This window comes from Centropristis striata, chromosome 14 (genome assembly GCF_030273125.1).
Source record: "Centropristis striata isolate RG_2023a ecotype Rhode Island chromosome 14, C.striata_1.0, whole genome shotgun sequence".
NCBI lineage: Eukaryota > Metazoa > Chordata > Actinopteri > Perciformes > Serranidae > Centropristis > Centropristis striata.
This window is the reverse complement of record NC_081530.1, coordinates 5,043,926-5,068,723: the sequence shown is the minus strand read 5'-3', so window position 1 is coordinate 5,068,723 and position 24,798 is coordinate 5,043,926. Positions and strand designations below refer to the sequence as shown.

The 24,798-nt window shown below is 38.5% G+C and overlaps 2 protein-coding genes across 3 annotated transcripts; both read right to left on the bottom strand.

The window, feature by feature from the left end:
• Positions 1-2,083: 2,083 nt before the first annotated feature.
• On the bottom strand, positions 2,084-7,646 carry LOC131985461 (uncharacterized). The gene is made up of 3 exons (XM_059350581.1): positions 7,001-7,646; positions 5,369-5,453; positions 2,084-3,837 (listed from the first exon to the last, which is right to left on the bottom strand). Exons 1-3 carry the CDS (start codon positions 7,311-7,313, stop codon positions 3,573-3,575), a joined length of 663 nt encoding a protein of 220 aa, XP_059206564.1. The 5' UTR covers positions 7,314-7,646; the 3' UTR covers positions 2,084-3,572.
• LOC131985459 (alpha-tubulin N-acetyltransferase 1-like) lies at positions 7,645-24,798 on the bottom strand. 2 transcript variants are annotated; one of them, XM_059350577.1, is made up of 11 exons: positions 24,358-24,798; positions 22,802-22,862; positions 22,045-22,136; positions 20,455-20,512; positions 20,238-20,351; positions 19,729-19,830; positions 18,487-18,532; positions 17,986-18,031; positions 14,706-14,780; positions 12,307-12,520; positions 7,645-7,928 (listed from the first exon to the last, which is right to left on the bottom strand). In XM_059350577.1, the coding sequence occupies exons 1-11, from the start codon at positions 24,447-24,449 to the stop codon at positions 7,920-7,922; spliced, it is 909 nt and encodes a 302-aa protein (XP_059206560.1). In that variant the 5' UTR covers positions 24,450-24,798; the 3' UTR covers positions 7,645-7,919. The 2 variants fall into 2 exon arrangements, with proteins under 2 accessions (XP_059206560.1, XP_059206562.1); XM_059350579.1 differs by lacking the exon at positions 17,986-18,031.

The window sequence follows — 24,798 nt, the reverse complement described above, 5'->3', positions numbered from 1 at the left end:
AAGTGGGGAATCTGGGGGGAAAAAGCTGCTTTTTCCCACTTTTTTCTCGTAAATCTGGGCCTTTTTTCTTGTAGATTTGCCACTTTAATCTGGCAAATTTGCTACTATTTTCTCAACATATAACCTGAAGTTACCAAAAATAGTTCTTTGCCTGATAAAGGGTTAACTTAAGGAAACACGTATTTAAGTAGGCTGCTTGTAATGAGTGTTGAGTTGTCTTTCCATGACTGCCACCCTAAAAATGGAAACACCCTCATATGGGGAAAACATTTGAAAGAGCCAGATTGTGCGAAGAGGTTTTTTTTTTTTTAAGTTTTCAAGAGAAATAAATAAAATCAAGTTCCTGTAGCTGGTGTCTGTTGATTGTTCAGTCATGCAGAGGTGGAGCAGCATTCAGCAGGGGACTCACAGCTGCTGTTGGACTCCACTAATACCACACTATGAAATTACTCCACTACAGTAAAAGTCCTGCATTCAAAACTTACCGAAGTAAAAGTACAAAAGTATCAGCATCAAAATGTACTTAAAATATCAAAAGTAAAAGTACTCGTTATGCAGAATGGACTTTTTTGATGCATTTATTTAAGCAGCATGTACAAGTACCTTAAAAATGTACTTAAGTACAATCCTTGAGTAAATGTACTTAGTTACATTCCACCACTGCCCGCAGGAGGAATTTGAAAGTTAAAAAAAATGCATAAAAGACATGCAGTATGATTTATTTTAAATAAATGCAATTTAGTCAAAGTAGAAGACGCTGCACAAGCAGATGGTAGCAATGCAATGTTTATTACTTTCTTCCTAATACATTTAATAGCAACCTGTTTAGTTTGAAGGTGTGGGGAATCAATTTAGGTTTTGAGATGTTATACGCACGTTAAAATAATTCCTAGATGTTGATAAGTGCAATACTGTTTTTCTGTTCCAAATACCTGTGACCTAACGTTCTGTTCCTTTGTACAACCACTGATCAGTTGTAATGCAAACATGATAAATGATAAACAGAAGCAGATTGTACATGTTTATCTGAAGAAATCTGAGCTTATTCATGATGTTTTGTAAAACATACAGTACCAGTCAAAAGTTTGGGAGTTTTCTCATCCAGTGTTATTTATTTATTATTTTCAACATTGTAGATTAATACTGAAAACATCAAAACTATAAAAGTATGTAGTAAAAAAAGAAGTGTTAAACAAACCAGAATATGTTTTATATTTTAGATTCTTCACACTATCCACCTTTTGCTTTGATAACAGCTCTACACACTTCTGTTATTCTCCCAGTCAGATTCATGAGCTGTTAATTTGTTAATTTGTGGGATTTCTTGCCTTTTAAATGTGTTTGAGACAGCAAAGCAAAAGGTTAAAGGTCACTCTGAGGAATCTGAAATATAAAACATTCTAAGAAATTGTGTCCAAATTTTCTACTGGTACTGTATATTCATGAAATATAAAGATTTTCCTGATGTTCTTGTACTTCTTTGCACTAAAACAAAGGGAAAACATGGACTTATTGTTATTTATAAGTAATTATGCTATGATTTTACTGGTCTGGTCCACTTGACATCTAATTAGTCTCATGTGGCCCCTGAAATGAGTTTGACAGCCCTGATTTAAACTGTTATTGTTCTTATATAGACAGTTAATTCTGGTGTCCATCATTTATTTGATCCAGACATCATACTGGAGGAGAAATCTCACAGGTTGGCTTTGCATTTCCATTCATTTATCTGTTTTTGGCCAACGTCAAGGTCTGTGCTATGATTGCAGCAGGCCAAAAAAACGAAAAAAAAAAAAAAAGTTTTTGCAACTGCCCCTGGAAAGCGAGAGCAAAGGAAAAATAAAAGACAGTGGCGTCTTGGACAATGAATGAAAATCCTTTGTTTTTCAGTTTGTTAACCTCAAAAAGCGACTGAAGTGGTTGCTGCTGTATTTATTATACTCTATTTTAATGCTGCTTCTTCAATTCGGCTTTGGAGTGATGTTTCACTTTTGGATTTTAGTTGGTGATGACTTTGGATGGCTTTAAAAGAACCACACCCACACACACCTTAAGGTAAACATTGACACAAAGCGAAGATGAATACAAATACAAAAACTTTATTGTCCAATGTGGAACTTGGCCTTCAGTTTTACCATAAAACATGTCATGAAACATACAACACATTGTCTCAATAATACATTCATTAAAAAAAAGGTCAGCAGCACCTCCCTGTATCCTGTCTGTCAGACTCTAGCTTCAATTATTACCTGAACAGCACTTTGATATTTGTATTAGCTGTCAGGAATATATATATATATATATAACGCTCCCTGAAGGTCAAAGGTCAAATTGACTGTACAGTGAGTGAGAAGGGACGTTCATAATTATGTCAACTTTACTTCTCAAGAGTCCATCATACACACCATTGTTCCTTTCTTAAAGATCAGATTACTGATGTGAAAATAGACACTTTCCACTCGGCTCTGAAAAAGTTTCCACAATATTTTGGCTCGCTCAAAAACTGCTGAGCTTGCATAACAAGCGAAGGCATTGCAAAATTGTCTAAAAATAGAGGTTAGCATTTCCCCAGAAGGTAAGACTGCTGTTGACACAAAGGTATGTCACTCATGTACTGAGTTACTTATTGGCTGACTTGAAGCTTGACGAGATGGAATTTACTGTTATCACGATTCTCACGTGATCTAGTGGGAATCCACCTGCGCCGCAAGGTGTCTGATGGTTCTTGTAGTTAACCCTTTATCGGGCGAAGAACTATATTTGGTAACTTCAGTGGATATCAAAATGGGGTCCCCGTGTCTCTCTGTGAGGTTGTAGAACCACATGGATTTGTAATATTTAGAGAAAAAAGTTGCAAATTTATTAGATTAAAGTAGCAAATCGACAAGAAAAAAAGTATCAGATTTAAGAGATTTAAAGGTGCAAATCTGCACGAAAAAAGTTGCAGATTTACGAGATTTAAAGTGGCAAATATGGGCGAAAAAAGTTGCAGATTTAAGAGAAAAAAGTGGGGAAAAAAACACATTTTTTTCTCGCAGATTCACCACTTTAAATCTCATAAATCTGCACATTTTTTTCTCTCGTAGATTTGCCACTTAAATATCTTACTTTTTTTTTTCAAAATATAACCCCCCTCCCCTGGGTCCGTATTTTTACACATTCTGGCTGTATGTAATATCCTCCAATATTCTCTAGGGTTGAAATTTGGAATTTGCAAGTATTTCAATGAGTGCCCATTTAAGGGTTAAACACCTCCATATATCTCTCTGAGCACCAGTTTGTCAGTTAAGACTACCCGATGACAGTAAAATGACTTCATCTTGTAGACCTACGAAGACGGACATTCTTCTTTTAAACCACAAAGATTGGCAGTGTCACAGTTTAAACCTTGAAGTGAAGTTTGATAGAGCTCTCAGCAGGAGATATCAATGCTAAACATCAATGCCACATCAATGCCACTGCTTTTGCATACATTTGTTTTGAAAGCATGCTTTCAAAATTAAACAGAGAAGTATTTTTCTGCAGCAACATTTGAATAATCTCTCAGTACTTTGATAAGAACCGGTTCCTGGTTACCAGGGCCGGGTGCTCCTGTGTTCCTGCTTCTGCTTCACCCACTGGGCGGTGCAGCAGTTCTCTCCTACGGTCCACGACCAGCCTCGCCTGCTTCTGTCGCTCTGTGTCTCTGACGTGTGTCTCTGGTTGACCAACACCTTGATCTCTTCTTCAGCACCACAGGCTTCTGCAACTGAACCCACGTGTGTCTCTTTGCTTGCCTGGCTGCAGAGGTCCCCCTTCTTTGGTGCAAACAGAGGAGGAAGTGAGAGAGGTTGGGACCTGGGCCAAGGGGCATGAAAGACAGGGTAAGTGGAAGAAGAGGTGGGGATTAATCCCTACAGCAGCTATTCTCAACCTTGGGGTCGGGACGCCTATTCGGGGTCGCAAGATGATTTCTGGGGGTCTCCAAATCATTTTGGAAGTCAGCTCTGTCTCCACTGTGATAAAGTGTCTATTTGGTCACTTAATTTCATTTTCATGTCATTTTGTGTCTTTTTTTGATCATTTTGTGGTCAATTTGTGTCTTTTTTGGTCATTTTGTGTCTTCTTTGATTATTTTGTAGTCAATTTGTGTCTTTTTTGGTCATTTTGTTTCCTTTTTTGGTCATTTTGTGTCTTTTTTGTGTCATTTTGTGTCTTTTTTGATCATTTTGTGGTCAATTTGTGTCTTTTTTGGTCATTTTGTGTCTTTTTTGGGTCATTTTGTGCCTTTTTTGATCATTTTGTGGTCAATTTGTGTCTTTTTTGGTCATTTTGTTTCCTTTTTTTGGTCATTTTGTTTCTTTTTTGGGTGATCTGAACTGTGCGTGTGAGATTCTGTTGAGTGAGCGGGGGTCGCGGACAACATGCATGTTAAATTGGGGGTCGCGACTCAAAAAGGTTGAGAACTACTGCCCTACAGAGGGATAACATGTTGGCTAACATGAGATTAAAATGTACTGCATCATAACTCTATGTGCAGGCAACACAATGCAGAACCCAACATCTTCCTACTAAAACACCAAAATAGTAAATTTGCTGTGTCATCAATACAACATTATACAAATATTCGGTAACGCTTTATATTAAGGTCCTTGTAATAACCATTAATTAACAAGTAATAAGGCCCTTGTAAGTCCTTACAAGATGCTTAAACATAATTGTGTGTTTATACGCTTATATAAGTGTTAATAATAGCTGGAGGTGTGTGTGTAAACCAACTCACTCTGTAGCCTACATGCCTGGGAAGACATCAAGTTGTTCACGACATTAAAGAGTAAGAACCACACCAGAACAAACAGATCATTTGATATTTGCAGGTATGAATATTTTGTCGGTGGCTCCTCCAACAAGCTGAGGAGCAGGACAAGACGTGGTTCATTTATGGTAGAGAAGTTTAGGGTCCGATGTCCACCAATGCTAGTCTTTTCAGGGGTTGAGGCGCCCCAGATATTGTCTTGCATTATAAGACATAACAGGTGGAAAAATAACCAAGCAACTGTGCAAGATGCCCCACATTTGTTGCATCGGGTCATTATTGAGCTGATCCTGGCTTGAGGAGTTTGTTATAGGATACTACTTTCCGCCTTATTGCTTGACATAAAAACATGGAGATAATATGTCGATTCAGGCTGGAACATGCAAATCCAGGCTGGATTAAGCAAACAAATGTGCACAGGTGTCATTCAGAGGTGTCCATGCGGATGATTCGCTGGAAGCTGTACTGAACGATAACAAATGTTCTCTTCAGTTGCAATTCTCCCCTCAAAGACTTGAACACAAAGTGGAGTGGACAGAAGTGGAGTAGACAGAAGTGCAGTGGTGTAAATACCTGCTTTGTGGTGTGTGAATACTGGCCAACCTGTATGTGTCTGTGTGTCCCAGTGCGTATGACTGATCCCCCACTGCTCTCAGACCTGAGGAGGCACAAGGTACTGCTACATGAGGAAGGTGAGAGAGCTCCTGACTCTGGGAATTCACAGCTGCTTTGAATGTAAGACACTAACAGGAACTTTCAGCATCGTCACACTTTTCCATGAAAAACACTTCCCACTGGAACCAAGGTCAGTATTACTCATGACAGCTCATTAAATGGATGACTGTGTCTTGTTATTTACACTTTAGCAGAAACATAAAACCTTGTGTCTTTTTTTTACGACTGTGTTATAACTTAAATAGCAATCACATTTTCTTATGTGACCATACTTAATCTGCAGTATTCTGAGGACTGACTGCTATTAACCTACTATTTATCAGGCAAAGAACTATATTTGGTAACTTCAGGTAATATTTCGAGAAAAAAGTTGCAAATTTACTAGATTAAAGTGGCAAATCTACAAGGAAAAAAGTCGCAGATTAAAGAGATTTAAAGTGGAAAAAAACTACTTTTTTCTCCCAGATTCACGACTTTAACCCTTAATAGGGCACTCATTGAAATACTTGCAAATTCAGCATACAGCCAGAATGTGTAAAAAAAAAACATACGAAAATACTATTTTGAGAAAAAAGTTTACAAGATTAAAGTGGCAAATCTACGAGAGAAAAATGTGCAGATTTATGAGATTTAAAGTGTTGAATCTGGGAGAAAAAAGTTGCTTTTTTCCCATTTTATTCTCGTAAATCTGTGACTTTTTTCTCTAGAAATATTACCTGAAGTTACCAAATATAGTTCTTTGCCTGATAAAGGGTTAAAGACAATCTTGGAGAAGCAAATATTGGACTTGTAAAGTTGCCTGATGAAACAGTTGTTTTTGGCTTTAAACACAAACAGGTTGATATCTTTCTTCAACAGTTTTCAACTACATGTCACACTCTTCATCAATGAAAAGAACTCCTCATGTGACTGATTAGACCTGGTGACGACTGTGAAATGCACACTGGTCCCTGAATTCAAATGACTTTGTCATCCAAATACATCACACCAGGTCAAAGTCAATCACACCATAAATTCTTATTAAGAAATCAAAAAATCCTGCACACTGTCCATCATCTTTTCACACTTTTTTGATATCATTTGGGTCCTCAGATATTCATCAGGTAAAATTCAAGGACAGAAGCGTTAACAAAGTGTTCATGTGACCAACAGTGTACAGGACTCTTTTCACACATATTCACTAAATCTTTAAATTGGACTAGTTTTAAACAAAATAATTTAACTAATGATGTGATTGGTTTTAATCTGGGCGTGGAAATAGAACATGGAAAGGCCCATTGTGCATTTTGACTGTGTAATATTAACACAGGAATCAAGAGTTTCCAATATGACAACTCTAACTTCCATGTGTGACTTTAACAATGTTTTTAACTGTCATTAACATTTTTTTTTTTTAATCCAGACTTTCTTTATTGGTTTTTTCTTTTTTTTTTTTTTTTACAAACAGTCAGGATCTCAGTTCTTACAAAAGACAATGGTTCCAAAACAAGCTTAAGATCTGGTTTCATTAACATTATTAACAGAGCTTACCTGGCAAGGATCTGTCCAGCAGTCCAACAGCTCTGCTGTCCATGTGCCGAGTGTACAGGCTGCATCTGGCCACTAGACCCTGCTGGCTGAGGGAGATGGTGACAGCCAGCAAGGAGGATGGAAAGAAATCCAAAAACATACAACGCAAGGTAAAAAAGAGAGGACAGGAGTACAAAAAGGGATGGAAGTGAGAGTCAAAGGACAGTAAGGACCAGAAGGGAAAACAAAAGAACAAAAAGAAAAGGACATAATCACAAAACTGAGTAGAACCCAAAATATAACAAAACATAATTGAGAGTAAACATGCATACATGGTACATTAATAAAAATCAAACTCATAAAAATGTAAAGCCACAGAATGGAAATAAAACCTTGGTGAAGAAGGTGCAGCCTTGTCTAATACCAACCCATTGTATGTTAAAAAACAAGCTCACGTGTGGAGTTTTGTGGTAGATAGTTTAATGGGTTCTACAAAAAGGCAAGTCATTGTGTTTCCCTCTGCTGGGTGGATAATGACCATGTTTTAAAAGGCCTAAAGGAGCCTGTTGTTCTCTCCTTCTGTCAGTCAATAACCATTTCAACAACAGACTCCACAAGCGTGTTTACATGTGCACTAGTAGCCTGAATATGATTGGGCTTTTGGACTATCCTGATGGAGAAGATGAATGAAAATGACCCAACTGCAGGTTGACCTGAATACTGTTATTAATGCTGTATGTATACAGGGATATGAATAACCAGGATGTCATGTTCTGTGTAAACACCACATCTTGAATAAGACTCATAACCAGCGTACTAGTGCACATGTAAACACACTCCAAATAACAGAAACAGACTATCTATCAAGCTAAAACACCACAGCCATTCATGGCAACAGAGCCATTCAGAGGGTGGTCAATGGAGGCCCAGATGAGATCTATTAAGGGAACTATTTAAGTATTGCCAGATGATGATGACAGTGAAGATAAATGGGGTGGAATGAAAGAACCAAAAATGAAGGTGAAGAGAAAGAGAGAGAGAGAGAAAGAGACAGTGTTTAGAAAGCCATGGTTTAGTAGAACAGACAGTGTGTACAGGAGGAATGTAGCATCCCTCTGGCAAGCACTTACAGCTGCCTTCTGCACACTTAAGGTGTCATGCAGGCTTCTATGCAAAACACTTCCTACTTTGTTAGAGGCACAATGAAAAAGAGTTTTATCTATTGCTGTTTGCAAACACAACATTGCAGTGTCAGACAGGCCATGCCCCAAACAGCAAATACAAAGACAAAATACAGGCAGAGGGCATGTTCTCTGTAGATACACTTCTAGTGGGTCATAAGTGATGACTAAGAGGGATTTTAGGAGTCCAGGCTTAACCCATAAGAACCCATGGTGACACCTGTGTAACAAACACTTTAAATGTTCTAGAATCTCCCATATTCAGCTTTATGCTTCACCTTAACTCATTAAGTCCCTCAGCAAGACTGTTTGACTGTGACAAGAAGTGACTTCTCCAAAATATGTGTGTGACTGGAAACAGAAATGAAAAAAAAGAGCTAATTTCAAAAACCTTATTTTTTGTTACTCGGCTAAGTTTAAACCAATTTAACAATTCTAATTCTAATCTAAGTACATTTGACCAAATATAAACAAAAAGTAATCCTAGCCTGTCACAATTTTGATAAATGTTGTGGAGATGCAAAGAAAAAGGCAAATTTGTGTTCCTGTAAGCAGAAAAGGTGCCTAGTTTATTTTTAAAAAAATAAGAAATATCATAAACATAACTTCCATAAACGCCCAATGTAACATATGTCATATCACAGATCTTTGATATTTAGGGGTAGAATTTTTTTAAAAACATTAGAAATGTGTTCTATGTGGTCCACTGGGTCTGTGGTATATCCCGCATAATTTTCCTTTAAGAATAAATAGGTCTGGGTTCTTATGGGTTAATGTCCCAGAATGGGGAAGGATGAACACATTGGACGAGTTGAGAATAGAAGAAGAAGAAGATTACTTTATTAATCCCACAATGGGGAAATCCAACCTCTGAATTTAACCCATCCTTTTTTACACACAAGTGAACACACCATGCAGGGAGCAGTGGGCAGCACATTACTGCGCCCGGGGAGCTGTGCAGGGGGGTTAGGTGCCTTGCTCAAGGGCACTTCAGTCCTAGACCTGTCAGTACCGGGATCCGAACCGGTGACTCTCCAGTTACAAGCCCGATTCCTAACCTCTAGGCCACGGACTGAATAGTTGGTGGGATCGCATTGCACTGGAGTTGTACCTTGTATTATTGCATTGGGTGGCTGTGATGACTTGGTAGATCGGTCACCTACTGGTTGGAAGGTTGGCGGTTCGATCCCTGACCATGGCAGCCTACATGTAGAAGTATCCTTGAGCAAGATACTGAACCCCAAATTGCTCCTGATGATGCCTTCAGCGGTCTGTGAATGAATTCCCAATGGTGGCAGGTGGCACCTTTTAGGGTAGCCTCTGCCACCAGTATGAATGTGTGTGTGTACGGGTGAATGAACGCAGTCTGTGGTGTAAATCGCGTGTGACAAAGAGTGGAATTTACAGACTTGTTCTTGAGACTAAGCAGTTGAAGTTGCAGATAACTTTGGAATTCCAGGAACAAACAAATTTTCCGTTGAGTGACAATATGGCTACCATGGCACTTTGATCTTCTGCACTATGCTGCCATTGGCCAGTCAAGGTAGTGGTGTCGTTGGCATGGAGGTCCCCAGGGACCAACAGTAGACAATAGCCTTATGTTGCTATATTCCGTGCTGGGTTTAGTGCAACCACTATTCACTATCAATCTGGATACAATGTGGATATGCCAATGTTTGAACACAGCCGAGAGGAATCAGATAAATAGCAGATGTGCAGTCAGGTGTGCTGGGCACACCTTGCACCTTTGTACAAGGCCTGATTTGTCTCACTGTGGCTGCTGTGCCAAATACATGGTAAATGGTAAATGGACTGCACTTATATAGCACTTTTATCCAAAGCAATTTACACTATACTACTCATTCACCCGTTCATTCATACTGGTGGCAGAGGCTACCCTTTACGGTGCCACCTGCCACCATTGGGAATTCATTCACACACAGATGAACGCAGCATCGGGAGCCATTTGGGGTTCAGTATCTTGCCCAAGGATACTTTGACATGTAGGCTGCCATGTTCAGGGATCAAACTACCAACCTTCCGATCAATGAGTGACCACTCTAGCAGTCGAGGCACAGCCGCAGAATGAGACATTTTAAAAAGGGACGTACAGCAAAAACCTAGCGAGAGAAAAACAACTAACAGTCTATTTGACCCAAATAGCCAATAGAACAAGTGCAGCACACTGGATCTTTCTGCAGCATGGTGGAATGTGGCTGAGGGCATCACACATGTGCTAAAAGTCCCTCATGACCCCCACTGAGCTACTGTCACAACAACAATACCTATGTATGCTGGCAAACTGGCAAAGACACCACCTGGCCATTATAGATGATGATGGCCATGTTACACAACGTGAAAATACACTAATCAGAAATTGATCGTATGTAGGAACCTAAACACACTGACTGATGATAAACATCAGCTGCAATAATAGACCTTTGTTTTAAGCAGCTCTCTTTTTTGGAAGATGAAAATGTGACTCATCATATAGAGTAGTTTTGTTTTAAGGATCAAAATGCCCTTTTGAATTGTGCACATTTTGTTTAGGAGTGCTTTTTGGATTTGAGAGGATTTTCTTTTGGAGGCAAAGGCAGTATTGGAATTTCTCTTACCACAAAAGAGGACAACACTCCTGTTTTAATAATGTGTCGTACTGGGTTGTGGTACAGAATAAAAAAAATTGAATAAATCACTTGTACATCATACAGAACTGAAATGTGTTTCAGCACAGCAACACTGAATTGCTTTACTGCAACCTCCAATTTTTCAAAATATGCAAAATCTAGGATTACTAGAAATCACTGCTGGCTCAGCTGATAGTAATGTGGGTCGCTCAATCCACAACTTTGGTCCAGACTGAAATATCTAAAAAAAAAAAAAACGATTTCATAAATTCTCATGGAATTTTAAATTCATAATCCTACTGCATTTACTGGTGCCCTAGCTTTCCATCTAGGGCCACTATCAGATCAAAGTTTTGAATTATCCAATGAAATATAATAGCATAGCCTGTACTAATAACTTTGGTTATCTTCTGGCTTTTCATCTTGCACTATTTGTATCTCTCCAAAGATCAAAAACATGTACATCTTCTTAAAACTGCTTATTCCCTTTGATTACTTTTACCCTGTCCAATATATCTATTGTATTGTATTTTATTGTTATTAATTCTGTGTATTTTATTGTATTTTATTGCTGTTTCTTTTCTATCCTTTTGTACGGTGTCCTTGAGTGCCAAGAAAGGCGCCTCCAAATAAAATGTATTATTATTATTATTATCTTGATGTGTGGTGTTAATGTCCGTTCATTGCACTTTGCTCAGTTTAATGTGGCTCACAAGTGACTTGGTAAGGAATTGGTACTTGTTTTGTTTTGTCTGGTACTTGTTATTATTGTGTACACTGTAACACTGAAGGAACACAATTTTGTTCTCCTGTACAAGGATTGCATGTTGAGAAAAATGTTATGAAGCTATTGGAATCCACAATAACTGCAGGGGTTTAAATAAAACGACTTAATGACAGAAGCTGCAGTGCAGAGACAAGTACACTGGGGTAGACTTTACAAATTGTAAATATTGATAATGGCTCGACTAGCTTTGACAGGACACCTACCCTGGCCAAATGACATTTGGTACTGTAGTGACATTTCTCCTCTTTCTTAGACTAACACACAGACTCACATTCCTTCTGCATCTTTTGAATATATGATTGCCAGGAAAAACAAAGTTAAAGGGAATTTCCATTTAGTATGGGATTATTTTGTTCAATACATTAAGGACTTGTCACAGTAAGCATATGTTGTTGTCCTCGTTTTGGGTTGACTGCCTGGTTTTTTTTAAATTTTATTTATTTATTTATTTATTTTTTAATTTAATTTAATTTTTTTTTTTTTTTTTTAATTCATTAATTTATTTATTTTTATTTTTCCTGTCTGTTTTTGGTGTCTGTCTCGGCTGTTTGTAAGTGTTTGTATTATATGTTGTAAAATTAAAAAAATTAAAAAAACATTCCCTTTGGACTTGACTGACTGATATATCCCAGCAGACTCATCAAATGTGTAAGATGTGCGTTTCCATCCTGCAGTTAAATAAAATGTTTTTATTGAAGTCTGGTCAGAAGGACTTAATGTTTCATTTCTTACCTTGTGCGTCTTGCCCTGCAGCGCTCGATCAGAGGGGACTGTGGGCTCTGGTCCCTGTTGCCCCCAGGGACAGAAGCTAGGGCGGCTCGCGGGGGCGCCCTGCTGGGGGAGGATCCCACACTGAGGGAGTGGGAGTACTGGGAGGATACCGACCGCTGGGGGGAGTGAGGAGGAGCAAACGGCCAGGGACGAACCCGCTGTTCCTGACGTACCACTGGACAGTCAAATAAATATTTAGATTCAAACTTGAAAGAGCTTTTTGTCTAAACTAACTAGAAAAACTGCCAAACTAGTCCACAGGGGAAGTTGTGTGCACAGTGTAAGTCAGACTTACTCCGTTGATTAAGTGCATTACTATATAGTTGGACTTTTATGTAAGTATGTACTTCAGAAAAGCACAGGAAAGTATCAGTTCCACTCTGAGGACTTGTTTTTACTGACTGTGCCTAGAGTCCGTACTGAACTGGGGAAAAGGGCATTTAGTTATGCTGCTCCTTTTTCATGGAACCAGCTGCAAAATGCGCTAAAACTTAAGGATCTGGTTTCTCTAAACATGTTTAAATCCTTACTTCATGATGTTGAAGCTGGCTCTTCTGTCTGTACATGCTTTGTTTGATGACGTTCTGACTGTGACTCTATTTTTATGTTCTCTGTTGTTTTTAAATGATTGTCTGTAACTAACTGTGCTGCTGCCTGTCTTGGCCAGGACTCTTTTGTAAAAGAGGTTTTTAATCTCAATAAGACTTTCCTGGTTAAATAAAGGTTAAATAAATAAAATTAAATTTTAAGAGACAGATTTTTAGACCTTGGTATGGTCCAAACTCTAAAGATACTGGAAGCTGGAATGGTATGTCCATGTCTTCTGTTCTACCCTCTATGCCTATTAAATGCTTCAGAAAGCTCCCCAGAGCCACAGAAGACAGTAAACTGGGGCCTCATTTATAACCATTGTGTACACAAAAAGAGGGTTGAAATGTGCATGCACCTATTTCTAAGCATAAATAGTGATTTATAAAAAGAACTTGGTGAGGAAATGTGCCTAAATCACAAAACTTTGGCCCATGCATATGCATATGAACACAGTGGAAATTGGCAAATCAGATGGTTAAGTGGTGAATTGAAGCCATTTTATTTCACTTGATTTATCCCGTTACTTACATACATATATCTTATCATAAACATTCCATCTAGCAGTGTCATTTATAATTGTGCTCTTAAGGCATAGCCCTAAATATTCCTTAAGCACCTTTCAAACAATCAACACTTTCTCAATCTATGAATTCTTTTTGACACATATCCAGTTAAAAAACTGTCCAAAGACTATTTATGTATTTATTAATTGTTCAAACAGATTAACTATGTTTATTGTAAAATACACATTCTGAATTTAATGCCCGCAACACTTTTCCCAAAAAGTTGGGACAGGGGCATGTTAACCCCTGAGTTACATCAAAAATCAAAATCAAGCAATTAGCAACTGAAGACACTAACTGTTGAAGTTTTGAGAGTGACATTTTTTCCTGTTCTTAGCAGCTCAACAGTCTCTGTTCCTGTATGTTGTGCTTCTGATTTTCAATGGGTCTCTTTTCCTTTGAAGCCATGCTGTTGGAACATGTGCAGAATGTAGCTTTGCATTGTTTTGCTGTAATAAGAAGACGTTGTCTGGATGGCAGCATACAGTACAGGCCAAAAGTTTGGACACACCTTCTCATTCAATGCGTTTCCTTTATTTTCATGACTATTGACATTGTAAATTCATCAAAACTATTAATGAACACATGTGGAATTATGTACTTAACAAAAAAGTGTGAAATAACTGAAAACATGTCTTATATTCTAGTAAGCAAAGGGTGGTTACTTTTTAGGAATCTAAAATACAAGACATGTTTTCAGTTATTTCACACTTTTTTTTGTTACGTACATAATTCCATATGTGTTCATTCATAGTTTTGATGCCTTCAGTGAGAATCTACAATGTAAATAGTCATGAAAATAAAGAAAAACGCATTGAATGAGATGGGTGTGTCCAAACTTTTGGCCTGTACTGTATGTTGCTCTAAAAACTGTATGTACCTTTGTGCATTCATTTTATTTTGACAGTGACTGTTGAGTGGTTAGACCTAAGCTGACCCCTGAACTGGATCTTGTAAGACATGCTTGTATGTAATGACATAATAGGAGTAGAGGCAGGACAACTAAGCCTAAATATAATACAGCACACTTCCCATCTAATGGCTTAAAAGCTTAATATAATTGACTTAATAAAATATAAACATGACAGAATATTTTGGATTTTATAAATCCAATTGTTTGCACATAACTGTGATTTCAAGTCAGTCAGTCAAAAAACCTATTGTAGTCACATTGTCTGTCTATAGCCAGCTGAAATGAATGTTTACCTTCTCTCTCCATTAAGGAGTAGGGTTTGATCTCTCCGTCTGGCTTTTTGAGGGGAACCTTTCTCAACTGGGCCGCTGTGGAGGAAAGAACATGTGGAGCAGAGTCAAAAACAGAACAAAACGGGATCTCCCTCACTCTGAAATAAAGCCAGTACTTTAAAATGATCTGGTGTTTGGCTGTAATATTGCTTGTCAAAGTACCCTAAAACATAAACACAGAACGTATTGGTTCTGAGGTCTTCAACAACTTGATGATTTGAGAACATGAGCAACATTGGACTAATTACTGGACTAAGTGTCATCAGCCTTTTTCATTTCTGCTCAACGACTACTGCCAAAAAATGGAATCCTCTATTTAGCCAGGCAAAATAGTTGGTATTGTTAGCCCAAAGATGCTGTTTTAACCCATTGAGGCCTAAAACGTCTGTAAAACCTCTGGCCGATTTTAAAATAAGCCCCTAAAACCTGAAGTTTTTCTGGAAATTCAACAGAAGTGTCAACGCTTCTACTAAATAATAGATTTTTCAGCCTCTGTAGCAGATAGAAATGAAATCAAAAAGTATTTGAGAGCTTATACAAATACTACAAAACGACGTATCCGCTTTCCAGGCTTCAATCATTTTTATCTAATTCGCTTAGGTGTGTCTGACACAAAGGGTTAAAATGACTGGCAGCTGCAATCTGACACCAGCCATCATGTTATTAACAATGGGCCTCATTCACAAACCATTCTTAGGAAGAAATACCTTTTTAAAATCCACTTACACAGCTATACAAATATTATGACATTCACTAAAGCTTACTTATTTGGGATTTGTTCCAAGGCATGAACACATTCTATGCACACTATATAATGCACTTTTTGCATACACTTATGCATATTTGAGTGCTGGCATGCTTGTGCAAAATAACGTAAATTTTCCGATTTTCTTCAATTATACAATTATATGATATAATGGGATCTAAATAGCTGAGATCGGCTCCAGCCCCCCGCGACCCGAGTGCGGATAAGTGGTTGAGGATATTGTATGAATGAATGACTGCATGGGATCTAAATTACAATATTATTGTCATTTATAATACTTTGGCCAACCACCAGAGGTCAGCCATAAACATCTGTCTGTATGTGACTGACAGCTGTCTACTTCTATGTCCGCAGTTGGATCCTGTTCTCAAACATGCAGTTATTGGCATCATAAGAACAGTGATTTTATTTCACTCATAGGTAATTATTGGGGCCTTAACACTGAGTGATGAAAAAGTGCAATTTTTCCCCTGGGAATGAGACATGAGTGGTGTGTATACGTTCTATAGTGCAGTCCACACTGACTCTTTCTGCCGTCACGTTTAGTGAAGCTTAACCCTTTATCAGGCGAATAACTATATTTGGTAACTTCAGTGGACATCAAAATGGGGTCGAGAAAAAAGTTGCAAATTTACTTGATTAAAGTGGCAAATCTACAAGAAAAAAAGTTGCAGATTTAAGAGATTTAAAGTGGCAAATCTGCGAGAAAAGTTGCTTTTTTCCCCACTTCTTTCCCATAAATCTGTGACTTTTTTCCACGCAGATTTGCTATCTTAAATCTCTTAAATCTGCGACTTTTTTTCTTGTAGATGTGCCGCTTTAATCTAGTACATTTGCAACTTTTTTCTCAAAATATTTTTATTTTTTATTTTGGATATCAGCTGAAGTTACCAAATACTGTTCTTCGCCTGATAAAGGGTTAATCTGCATAGACAAATGTTTAAATCACACAAATTCAGTTCAAAACACACATACAGTGGGATATTACTGTGATTGAAGCAGCTGTCTGTGCAAAAAAAACATTCACATAACGCCACAAAAATAGACCTGATGTGTAAAAAAAACCCAGGGGTTCTCCATGAGATGCGCCTCACGTCCTCAGTGTGGACACATTTAATAGAATGAGGTCCCATTTGCTCCTTATGATGTGCCAGTAATGGCCGTGGGTTTTATTATATCATTTAGCTTATTATTACTTGTTTGTATAACTGGAACAAAAGTTGTCAGTTCTCTTTAGCTAGCCATTCCCTTCTAGAAAAATATACTAAAATTATAAACAAATACCGCATACCTTTTCTGTACAGTCAATCCCATTTGCTGCTTCAGAAAGAAGCTCATATTCCAGCACTTCTTAGACTAGAAAATGGTGGATGTGGTGTTGTACCATTGGCCTTGTATTAGGGGTGGGCAATATGGCCCTAAAAGAATATCACGATATTTCAGGCCAATTTTGCGATAACAATATTCTTGACGATATTACCAAATACTTAAAAAGATATAGAAAATATGATTTTTTTAGTCTGTATAAATAAATAAAAATCTAAAATGTAGTGTGAAGTGCAAATCTCAACAGTTGCCAAATAAAAAAAAATGTACTCTTGACTCTAGAGTATGAGAAAATACGGGGGCATATTTTAATGACATTTTGTAAAGGAGAATAAAGGTTCTTGTATGTTTTATTTAAGGCATCTTATTTTGACAGTCTTCTTGTAGGTTCTGTGGTGGATTCTCTTAACACACTGTGCTCTTATTTTGAAAGCTGCATGTGTTTAGCGACAGGGAATAAGTAGCTTTTTGTGATTAAAACAACTTTTACCACTACATCAAGAAGTAAGAACGTTGCCAATATCATGATATGCAATTTTTTTAACCATAAAAAAAATATACCGATATTATCGTGAACGATACGATATGGCACAGCCCTACCTTGTATTGGTCTTCATTTTGTAGACTGCCAGCTGCAGATAGACCCTTCTGTATTTTTTGTATTCTTTCTACTTCACCTCCAATTATTTGGCATACATTGCATGCTGGTTTAGAACCCACCTATCCTCTTAACAATGGTCTTACAGTTTACAGTGATGGTTTATGATGGCAGAGTGTCACAAAAAGCACATTTAAATGGATTTTTAAACAAAATCAAAGACATTAAAAGACAGTGAAGGGTCAGGACGCAAGCAGGTACTCTCCTGTCAGTCAGGGGTGCTGTTGGGGTTTCAGCTGGTCTACAAGTTGCGGCTCTTTAGGTTCAATATATGGCATGATGCAAAACACATGACATGTATTGTACCTGAATGGGGTGCAAGTGCTGGGAAACAATAACTGAAACTTGCTGAAAAAATTGTAGGGCATGAAATAAGTAAGAACAAAATCTTTATACATTATAGAACAAGATAGACCTAATTATGGGACAAAGGAAGGAGGACAAGATGCTGGGGACATATGAGAAAAGGAAAGAGATTTAAAAGTCCTTACAAAAAGCTGTACATCCCCTGATCCATCAGAGGAGAGGAGGGTGGGCCTGGGAGAATTTGATGAAACAAAAGATTTTGGAACTGGAATAAAAGAATATTAGCATTCTTGGGTCAAGTGCCCATATTTTTAGACTACCAGACTGTCTAATAAGGGAGATTTCTCTTTAACACAAACATGTGCAACAAAAAAATACTGTGGTGCCAAAGCAAGAATTCACTTAAAAGCTGTAGCATGCAAAATATGTTATGTAACTGAACTTGATAACATGTATTCCAAGTATGTTGTTATCTTTGCAAAACAATACAGTTTTGGGGATGAGATGGAAATACCAAGAATGCTACTAAAACACAAAGTTAAGCTGGTATGGTTGCCGTGCTTGAAGGCACGTACTCACTCACACCTCAACGCTCATATTACCATCAAGAAGAACAACTATGACATCACCCCTTTCACAACAACACAAAACAAAGCAATTGGATCAGAATAGGAATTTTTTTTTACCTGATCTGTTGAGGAAGAAGCCCTCAAACACCACAAAGTTATTGGCCTGGACAAAAGGAAAGGAAGAAAATAAAAACTGTAATCGATATCAGTCATTTCAAGGCAGATACCAGTAGTTGTGTTACAATCACACCGATTAGTTTAGTTTTTTGTCATTTTGAATCTGTCTGTAATTCTGTGTGTTCAGTCTAAGTCTCCCTTTCTTGTTGGATAGTTTAGTGTACAATTCACTGAGCTTGTTGTACGGATGTGGCTAGCTGTTTGCTTCCTCTGGTGTACAACATGATCAAGGCTAGAAACCACAAAATAGGAAAGCCATTAGCCCTTTTGAGGCAGAGCACGAGGTATATTAGTCTAGCCGATGAGGAAAAAAGGCCTTCAATAAGAAGTGAGGAGCATTTATGGGTACAAGTCAGGAACCGGCCTACTTTACATATTTCAAGGGTGCCGAGTCCAAAAAAAAGGTTCCCAAGCGAAATTTTGAGTTTCTGACCTTCTAATTTGTATATCGAATGGCCACCAAATTGCCCATCTTGCTCAGTTGTTAGACCATTTCCCCTTAGTTTTTTGGTAAGTAGGCAATCAAGATGAGGAAATTAAGTTTCTGGATCTATAGTCTAGGGTCAGAGCAAGGATATAGTGGAGGCTCAGTGTCTTTTATATATATATATATATATATATATATATATATATATATATATATACAAAAGTTGTTAAGTTGTGTGCATAAATGTTTGGGGTGATGCCATTTCCTACACATTTGGTGCATAAATTTGCCTTTTGGTAAGAATTGATAAACAATTTATTCTCAACATATCAAAGTTTTTTTCAACGTTGTACTTCCATGTATACTGAACATTTATTTCTTTTTTCTTGACATTGTATTTCAACTTTTTTCTCGACATTTCCACTTAATGTGCATAATGAAAGAAAAATGTCCTTCTCTGATTCATTGTTTCTCTGTCTGGCCCTAATCCTCTTCTGTAATAATGAGGCTTCAGCAGTCTTTCTTAGCAAAAAGGCAAAAGTCTCTCTTTGTGTTACCCCTGACAGTGTTACCACATTGAGCTGGAGTGGAGGGAGAGAGGGACAGGAAGACAAAGAGGGAATTTGTAACTTGTCGACACAGAGCACTCAGGAGGACTGATAACAATATGCTCATATGAGCTCCAGAGTGACTCCAACAATACTGCCGTGTCATATACACACACTGAGACTGTGATAGTAGAGTGCAGACTGTACCTGAGGAACACTTGGTGTCAAGCAGTAGTGCTTTACCAGAAAAGACAGGAATTTGGGTGAGGGCCTGTCGTAGGCCATCAGAACCGGCTCCAAGTTCTTGTGCTATAGTAGAGAAAGACAAAACATGCAGTCATTGATAAACAGTACACAACAATGAACTGTGATCATCGTCTGTACTGTAGGTCACAGATTACAGAAATTACATTATTCAATTATTTAATGTTTCTCTTGATAAAGTTATGAGGTGGGAGAAGTTATCTGGTAACGCTTTATATTAAGGTCCTTGTAATAACCATTAATTAACAAGTAATATATCTACAGTATATAGTTTAAAAACTCTTACACTGAGCATTGCTTGCATCAAAAATACAGATTCTTCATATCTGTATCAATCACACATTACTCATGGTTTTCACGACAAGAACCTGAAGTGGTGACTGTATTAAACATCTTCCATTACGCCGAGTCTGGTTTCTAGTCATTTTCCCCTAGAAAGAGAAATGTTTCACCTGCAACATGAAATTAAACAGCTCCTGCCCATAGCCGTGTCGCTGCAAGTTCTCTGCTATGTAGAAATCCAAGACACACAGCGGCTCTGCCTCTACGTGAGCACCCTGTTGGTCCTGTGAAGGAAATACAACCAGCATGTCAGTAAAAGCTGATGGAGCAAGTGCAAATAGACTCATAGTCGGGAATGTAGAGAATTAAAGAAAATTATTAACTCACGAGCAGAAATAACTTCTTGTAGCCGACCTTGAGGAATCCCACAACCACACCACGTCCTCTGTTTGTAGGGGAAAGGAGGGCCAGTGAGGTGGAGGAGGGATAGTGTGTTTCATTAGCCCCTTTCATAGTGCGGTCCCGCAAATGTGCCGCTATATTGCCAGGAAGATCTGTGCCGGCTTTTTTCGCCTTAGGGCGTTCATAGCGATCCCGCAAAGGCGTGATATTCCTGCCCTTTCATGGTGCAGTCCGGAGCAGCAGTGCTTCGTAGTAGCACAGTGCTAATAGGCTAACAGTTAGCTCTGTAGCAGTACAGTGTGTATGTGCTGCTGCAGCAGGTGTTCAGTTATAGGGTTTTTCGACTGGGAGCCTGTGCCCGGCCAGTTCGGAGCCGGTGCTCGTGTGGTTCGCAGCAAGTTCAACTTGTGAACTAGCTCCGAACCTGTCTGCATATGCCTCGCCCTCTCTGCAAGTATAATAACAACAGCAGACTACATGTCTCTACAACACATCTGTGCTGCTCATCTTGATCACTATGGACGCTGAATACATTCTTATTAACACTGAATATAAGATGTTAATGTTGGACTTTGTTGTGCGCTTACGCTAGCGGGCTAACACTGGTCCGATAGCCCGCTAGCGGGTTAGCCTGCTAGCCCGCATCAATCACATTGCAGTTAAACTAATCAAATAAATGAATGATACACGTTTCAGTTTGTCTTTTTCAATGGCACCGAGTTGGTCTTGTTGGTCAGATAACCCCACCCCCGCTCCCAGCCCCTAACGTAGCTTTTGCGGTTCAAGACCAGCAAAGAGTTGGTGCCGCTATGGAACCAGTTTTCTCGGCTGGGAGCCAGCTCTTTGGCGGTGGAAAATCAAAGAACCGTTCACAATTGTGCACTGGCCGCAAGTGGTGGAAAAACCCTATAAGTGACCTCTGTTTGTTTACAATAAGCACCAGACACTGTGTGCACAGTTAGTGATGTCGGTTTGTTTACGATCAGGGGCAACACCACGTGTACAGTTAGCATGCCAATTTGTGCCAAGTTAGCAGTGATTGGGTGACTGTCGGACCAAGGGGGAGGCGTGTGTTAGACGTCATGCGAGACATAAAATATTCCGGCTTGCCGGGACTTCCCGTTCATAGTGGTCCTGCTTCCAACAATCCCACCAAATTTCCGCCTCCGTGACAACCACTGGTGGTGGAAAATTGTTGGATCATTTGATCCCGGCATCCCGCTTCTGGTACGTTAATAGTGGAGGCGAGACGTTACAGAGCTGTAAACGTCCCGGCATGAAACAGCACTATGAAAGGGGCTTATGAGTAAGAGAAGCAGCATTATCAGAGATAGGCCTATCTTTAACTAATACAGGCTATTTATTATATAACTTTTCATCTAGCCCTCCTGTCTGCAGCATATTTCTGTCACAGCCTGTTTTAATAATAGGACTTGTGATGTCTCAAATGTGGCTCTGACCTACAACTGAAAATGTAGGCCAGATTTGTATAAAATATCAAGACATATAGCCTAAAAATATAGAGATATGATTAGTGGTCCATATTGCTTAGCACTAGTGTATAATGAGATGTACCCGTTTCTCTCCCCGTCCTTCAGCAGGTAGAGCTGATGCTTCTGGGTCTGCAGCTTAGAAGCACTTGTTATAGATGCTGGGAGCTGTTGGGCCTGTGAAGTGCAAGCAAGAACACTTTTGAAAATGTGTATAAATAGTATTATCAGAAATGGAGGAGTATAATTAGATTTTTTTTGGTACCAAAATAATCATTTTGACTAGGGACGGGCAAGCATCAATATTTGTAGCTGCTCAACCAACTAAATTGCCTGAATCCGTACTCTGAAAGAGGCTGGGTTTAACCCTGTAGTAGGTGAGGACTAACCACAAGATTGATCAGAAGTTGCTATATTTATTACTCCTTAAAAAACTATTTACGGAAGAGACTAAAAAGATTCAGATCAACATTTTTGTTTACAAGAATAAAAGAACAAATTCACAGCCACCCGCTTCTCATGAGTCTGGCGATTCAGAGAATAACAGACTTCCTGGTGGTTGGTTTTACACTCTGAGGTTTGTTCAGGTGCTGTAATTGGACAACATAAACTTTTTACAGGCAGAAACATGTGGAAACATTTTTTATTTAAAAATCAGAAGATGTGATTGTTGCATAATATCTTGACACGTGACTTTATCATACGATTCCACTGAAAGATAATAAATACTGAATCATTGACAAGTGGGGACTAGTACTAGACATGTAAATGTGTACAAAAATCACAATACACAACTAAACATATAAAGTCACAATCATTACCCAATACCTAAAGAGACTCACCTTTGCTGAAGCTCTCCCAAGTTCATCTATAACAGTGGCTATGTTGGCTTGAAGATCTGGTCTACAAAAACAAATACAAAGGTGTAGAATATGATTGAAAAGGCAGTGGCTGAATGAGGAGTGATGCCATATGAGCACATTTCACCTGTTTTAGCTTCACTGCACTGGCTGCCCGTTCATTTTAGGATTCATTTTAAAATTATTTTATTTGCTTTTAAAGCTTTAAATGGTCTTGCTCCTCCTTACCTCTCTGAGCTGCTGCACCCCTACTCTCCTACCCGCTCTCTCAGGTCAGCTGACCAGCTTCTCCTGAGAGTGCCAAGAGCTAGGCTGAAGCTCAGAGGGGAACAAGCTTTTGCCATTGCAGCTTCAAAACTGTGGAATGAATTGCCGCTGCACATCAGACAGGCCTCCTCACTGTCTCATTTTAAATCTCTTCTTAAAACCCACCTCTTCTCGTTGGCTTTTAACACCACGTACAGTGTTGATTTTATGTTGATTTTATGATTTTTTTGTTTTTATTGTATTCATGCATATTTTGTGCGGGCAGTACATTTTCCATTTTATTTATTTTTATCCCATTTTTTATTTATTTTATCTTATTGCATCTTACTGTTCTATTGTTTACTACATCTCTTTGTATTGTGTTATGTATTTATTGTTTGTGCAGCACTTTGGAAACCTTGTGTTTGCTAAAATTGTGCTATATAAATAAAGTGGATTGGATTGGATTGGATAGGTCTTTCCTATGTTTGCAAGGGTTTCCTCTGGATGCTCCACCTCTTTCTCCCAGCACAATTGCATGCAGAAGTCGAGATGTCCCTGAGCATCAATGTGTCCATCTATGTCTCTGTGTGAACCCTGTATAGAACTGAGTAGCTGGTTTGTCCCTGCCTCCTCTGTTTGTGACACACACCCTGAAGTCTTTATCCAGGTTTTCTTTCAACATGTATTTGAAAAAAGACAAAAATAAACATCTGGATAGCATTTTATTTAAGTATATCCGCTTAAAGGCTGCTAATACAAAAAATCTTTCCTTCCACATGCCATCACACTGTACAATAACAAATAATAACCTGGTTCATTACATACTGTCTATGCACTTTGTGTTTTTTATGCACACTGTTCATTGCACCTTATTTGTTTCATAGCACCAACATTTTTATACTGTATATTCATATTTATTCTGCACTGGAATTCTATTCTACTCCTTAATACATACTCCTTCTTTAGACACTTTATTTTTTATTGTATTTTATTGTATTTTTATATTTTATTGCTTAAAGTATGCCTAGGTTGTTCTTTTTATTTAATTGTGTTGTAATTGTCTCTGTGTGTAATGCTGCTGCTACACTGTAATTTCCCAGCTTGGGATAAATAAAGTATATCTATCTATTTATCTATCTATCTATCTATCTATCTATCTATCTAAATGGACAATTACTCATAATTTAGAGATCCAGATTGCAGCGGTGGTGTCTGTTGATAAGTCTAGGAACAATGTAGCACGCTCACATTAACTAAAAAGAGAAAATAAATCTGTTATTCTGACTCACCTTCCTGCTGATTTACGACTTGCAATAAGAGTATGGTCCAAAATGGAGACCCTCTCGGGGAATGCATGGTTTATATCAAAAGGAAACTCCATTATAACCAGAACAGCTGCACATACACAATATCCTGATTAGCAGAAGAGATGCAGCAAATGCCAGTAGCAGGGCTCAGGCAGGTGCTTAGCATTAGCTAGCTAGCTTTAGCCTACTACAGGGTTGTTTCCTCTTTTACAAAGCTGGTTTGTTTGCGCAAATACAACAGTTATCTAGCTGCTAACACCCCGAAGACAACATCATTTCAACAGAGAGCTGTCCGGGGTGGAGAGACACTACAACAGCTTTGTGCTCTGCGTGAGCTGCAAGAACAGGGACCTGCTATTTACATTGTAGCTACGGCTCCATTGTGCCTGTGTGGTGGTGAGGCACTCCCTGGCAACGTGAACC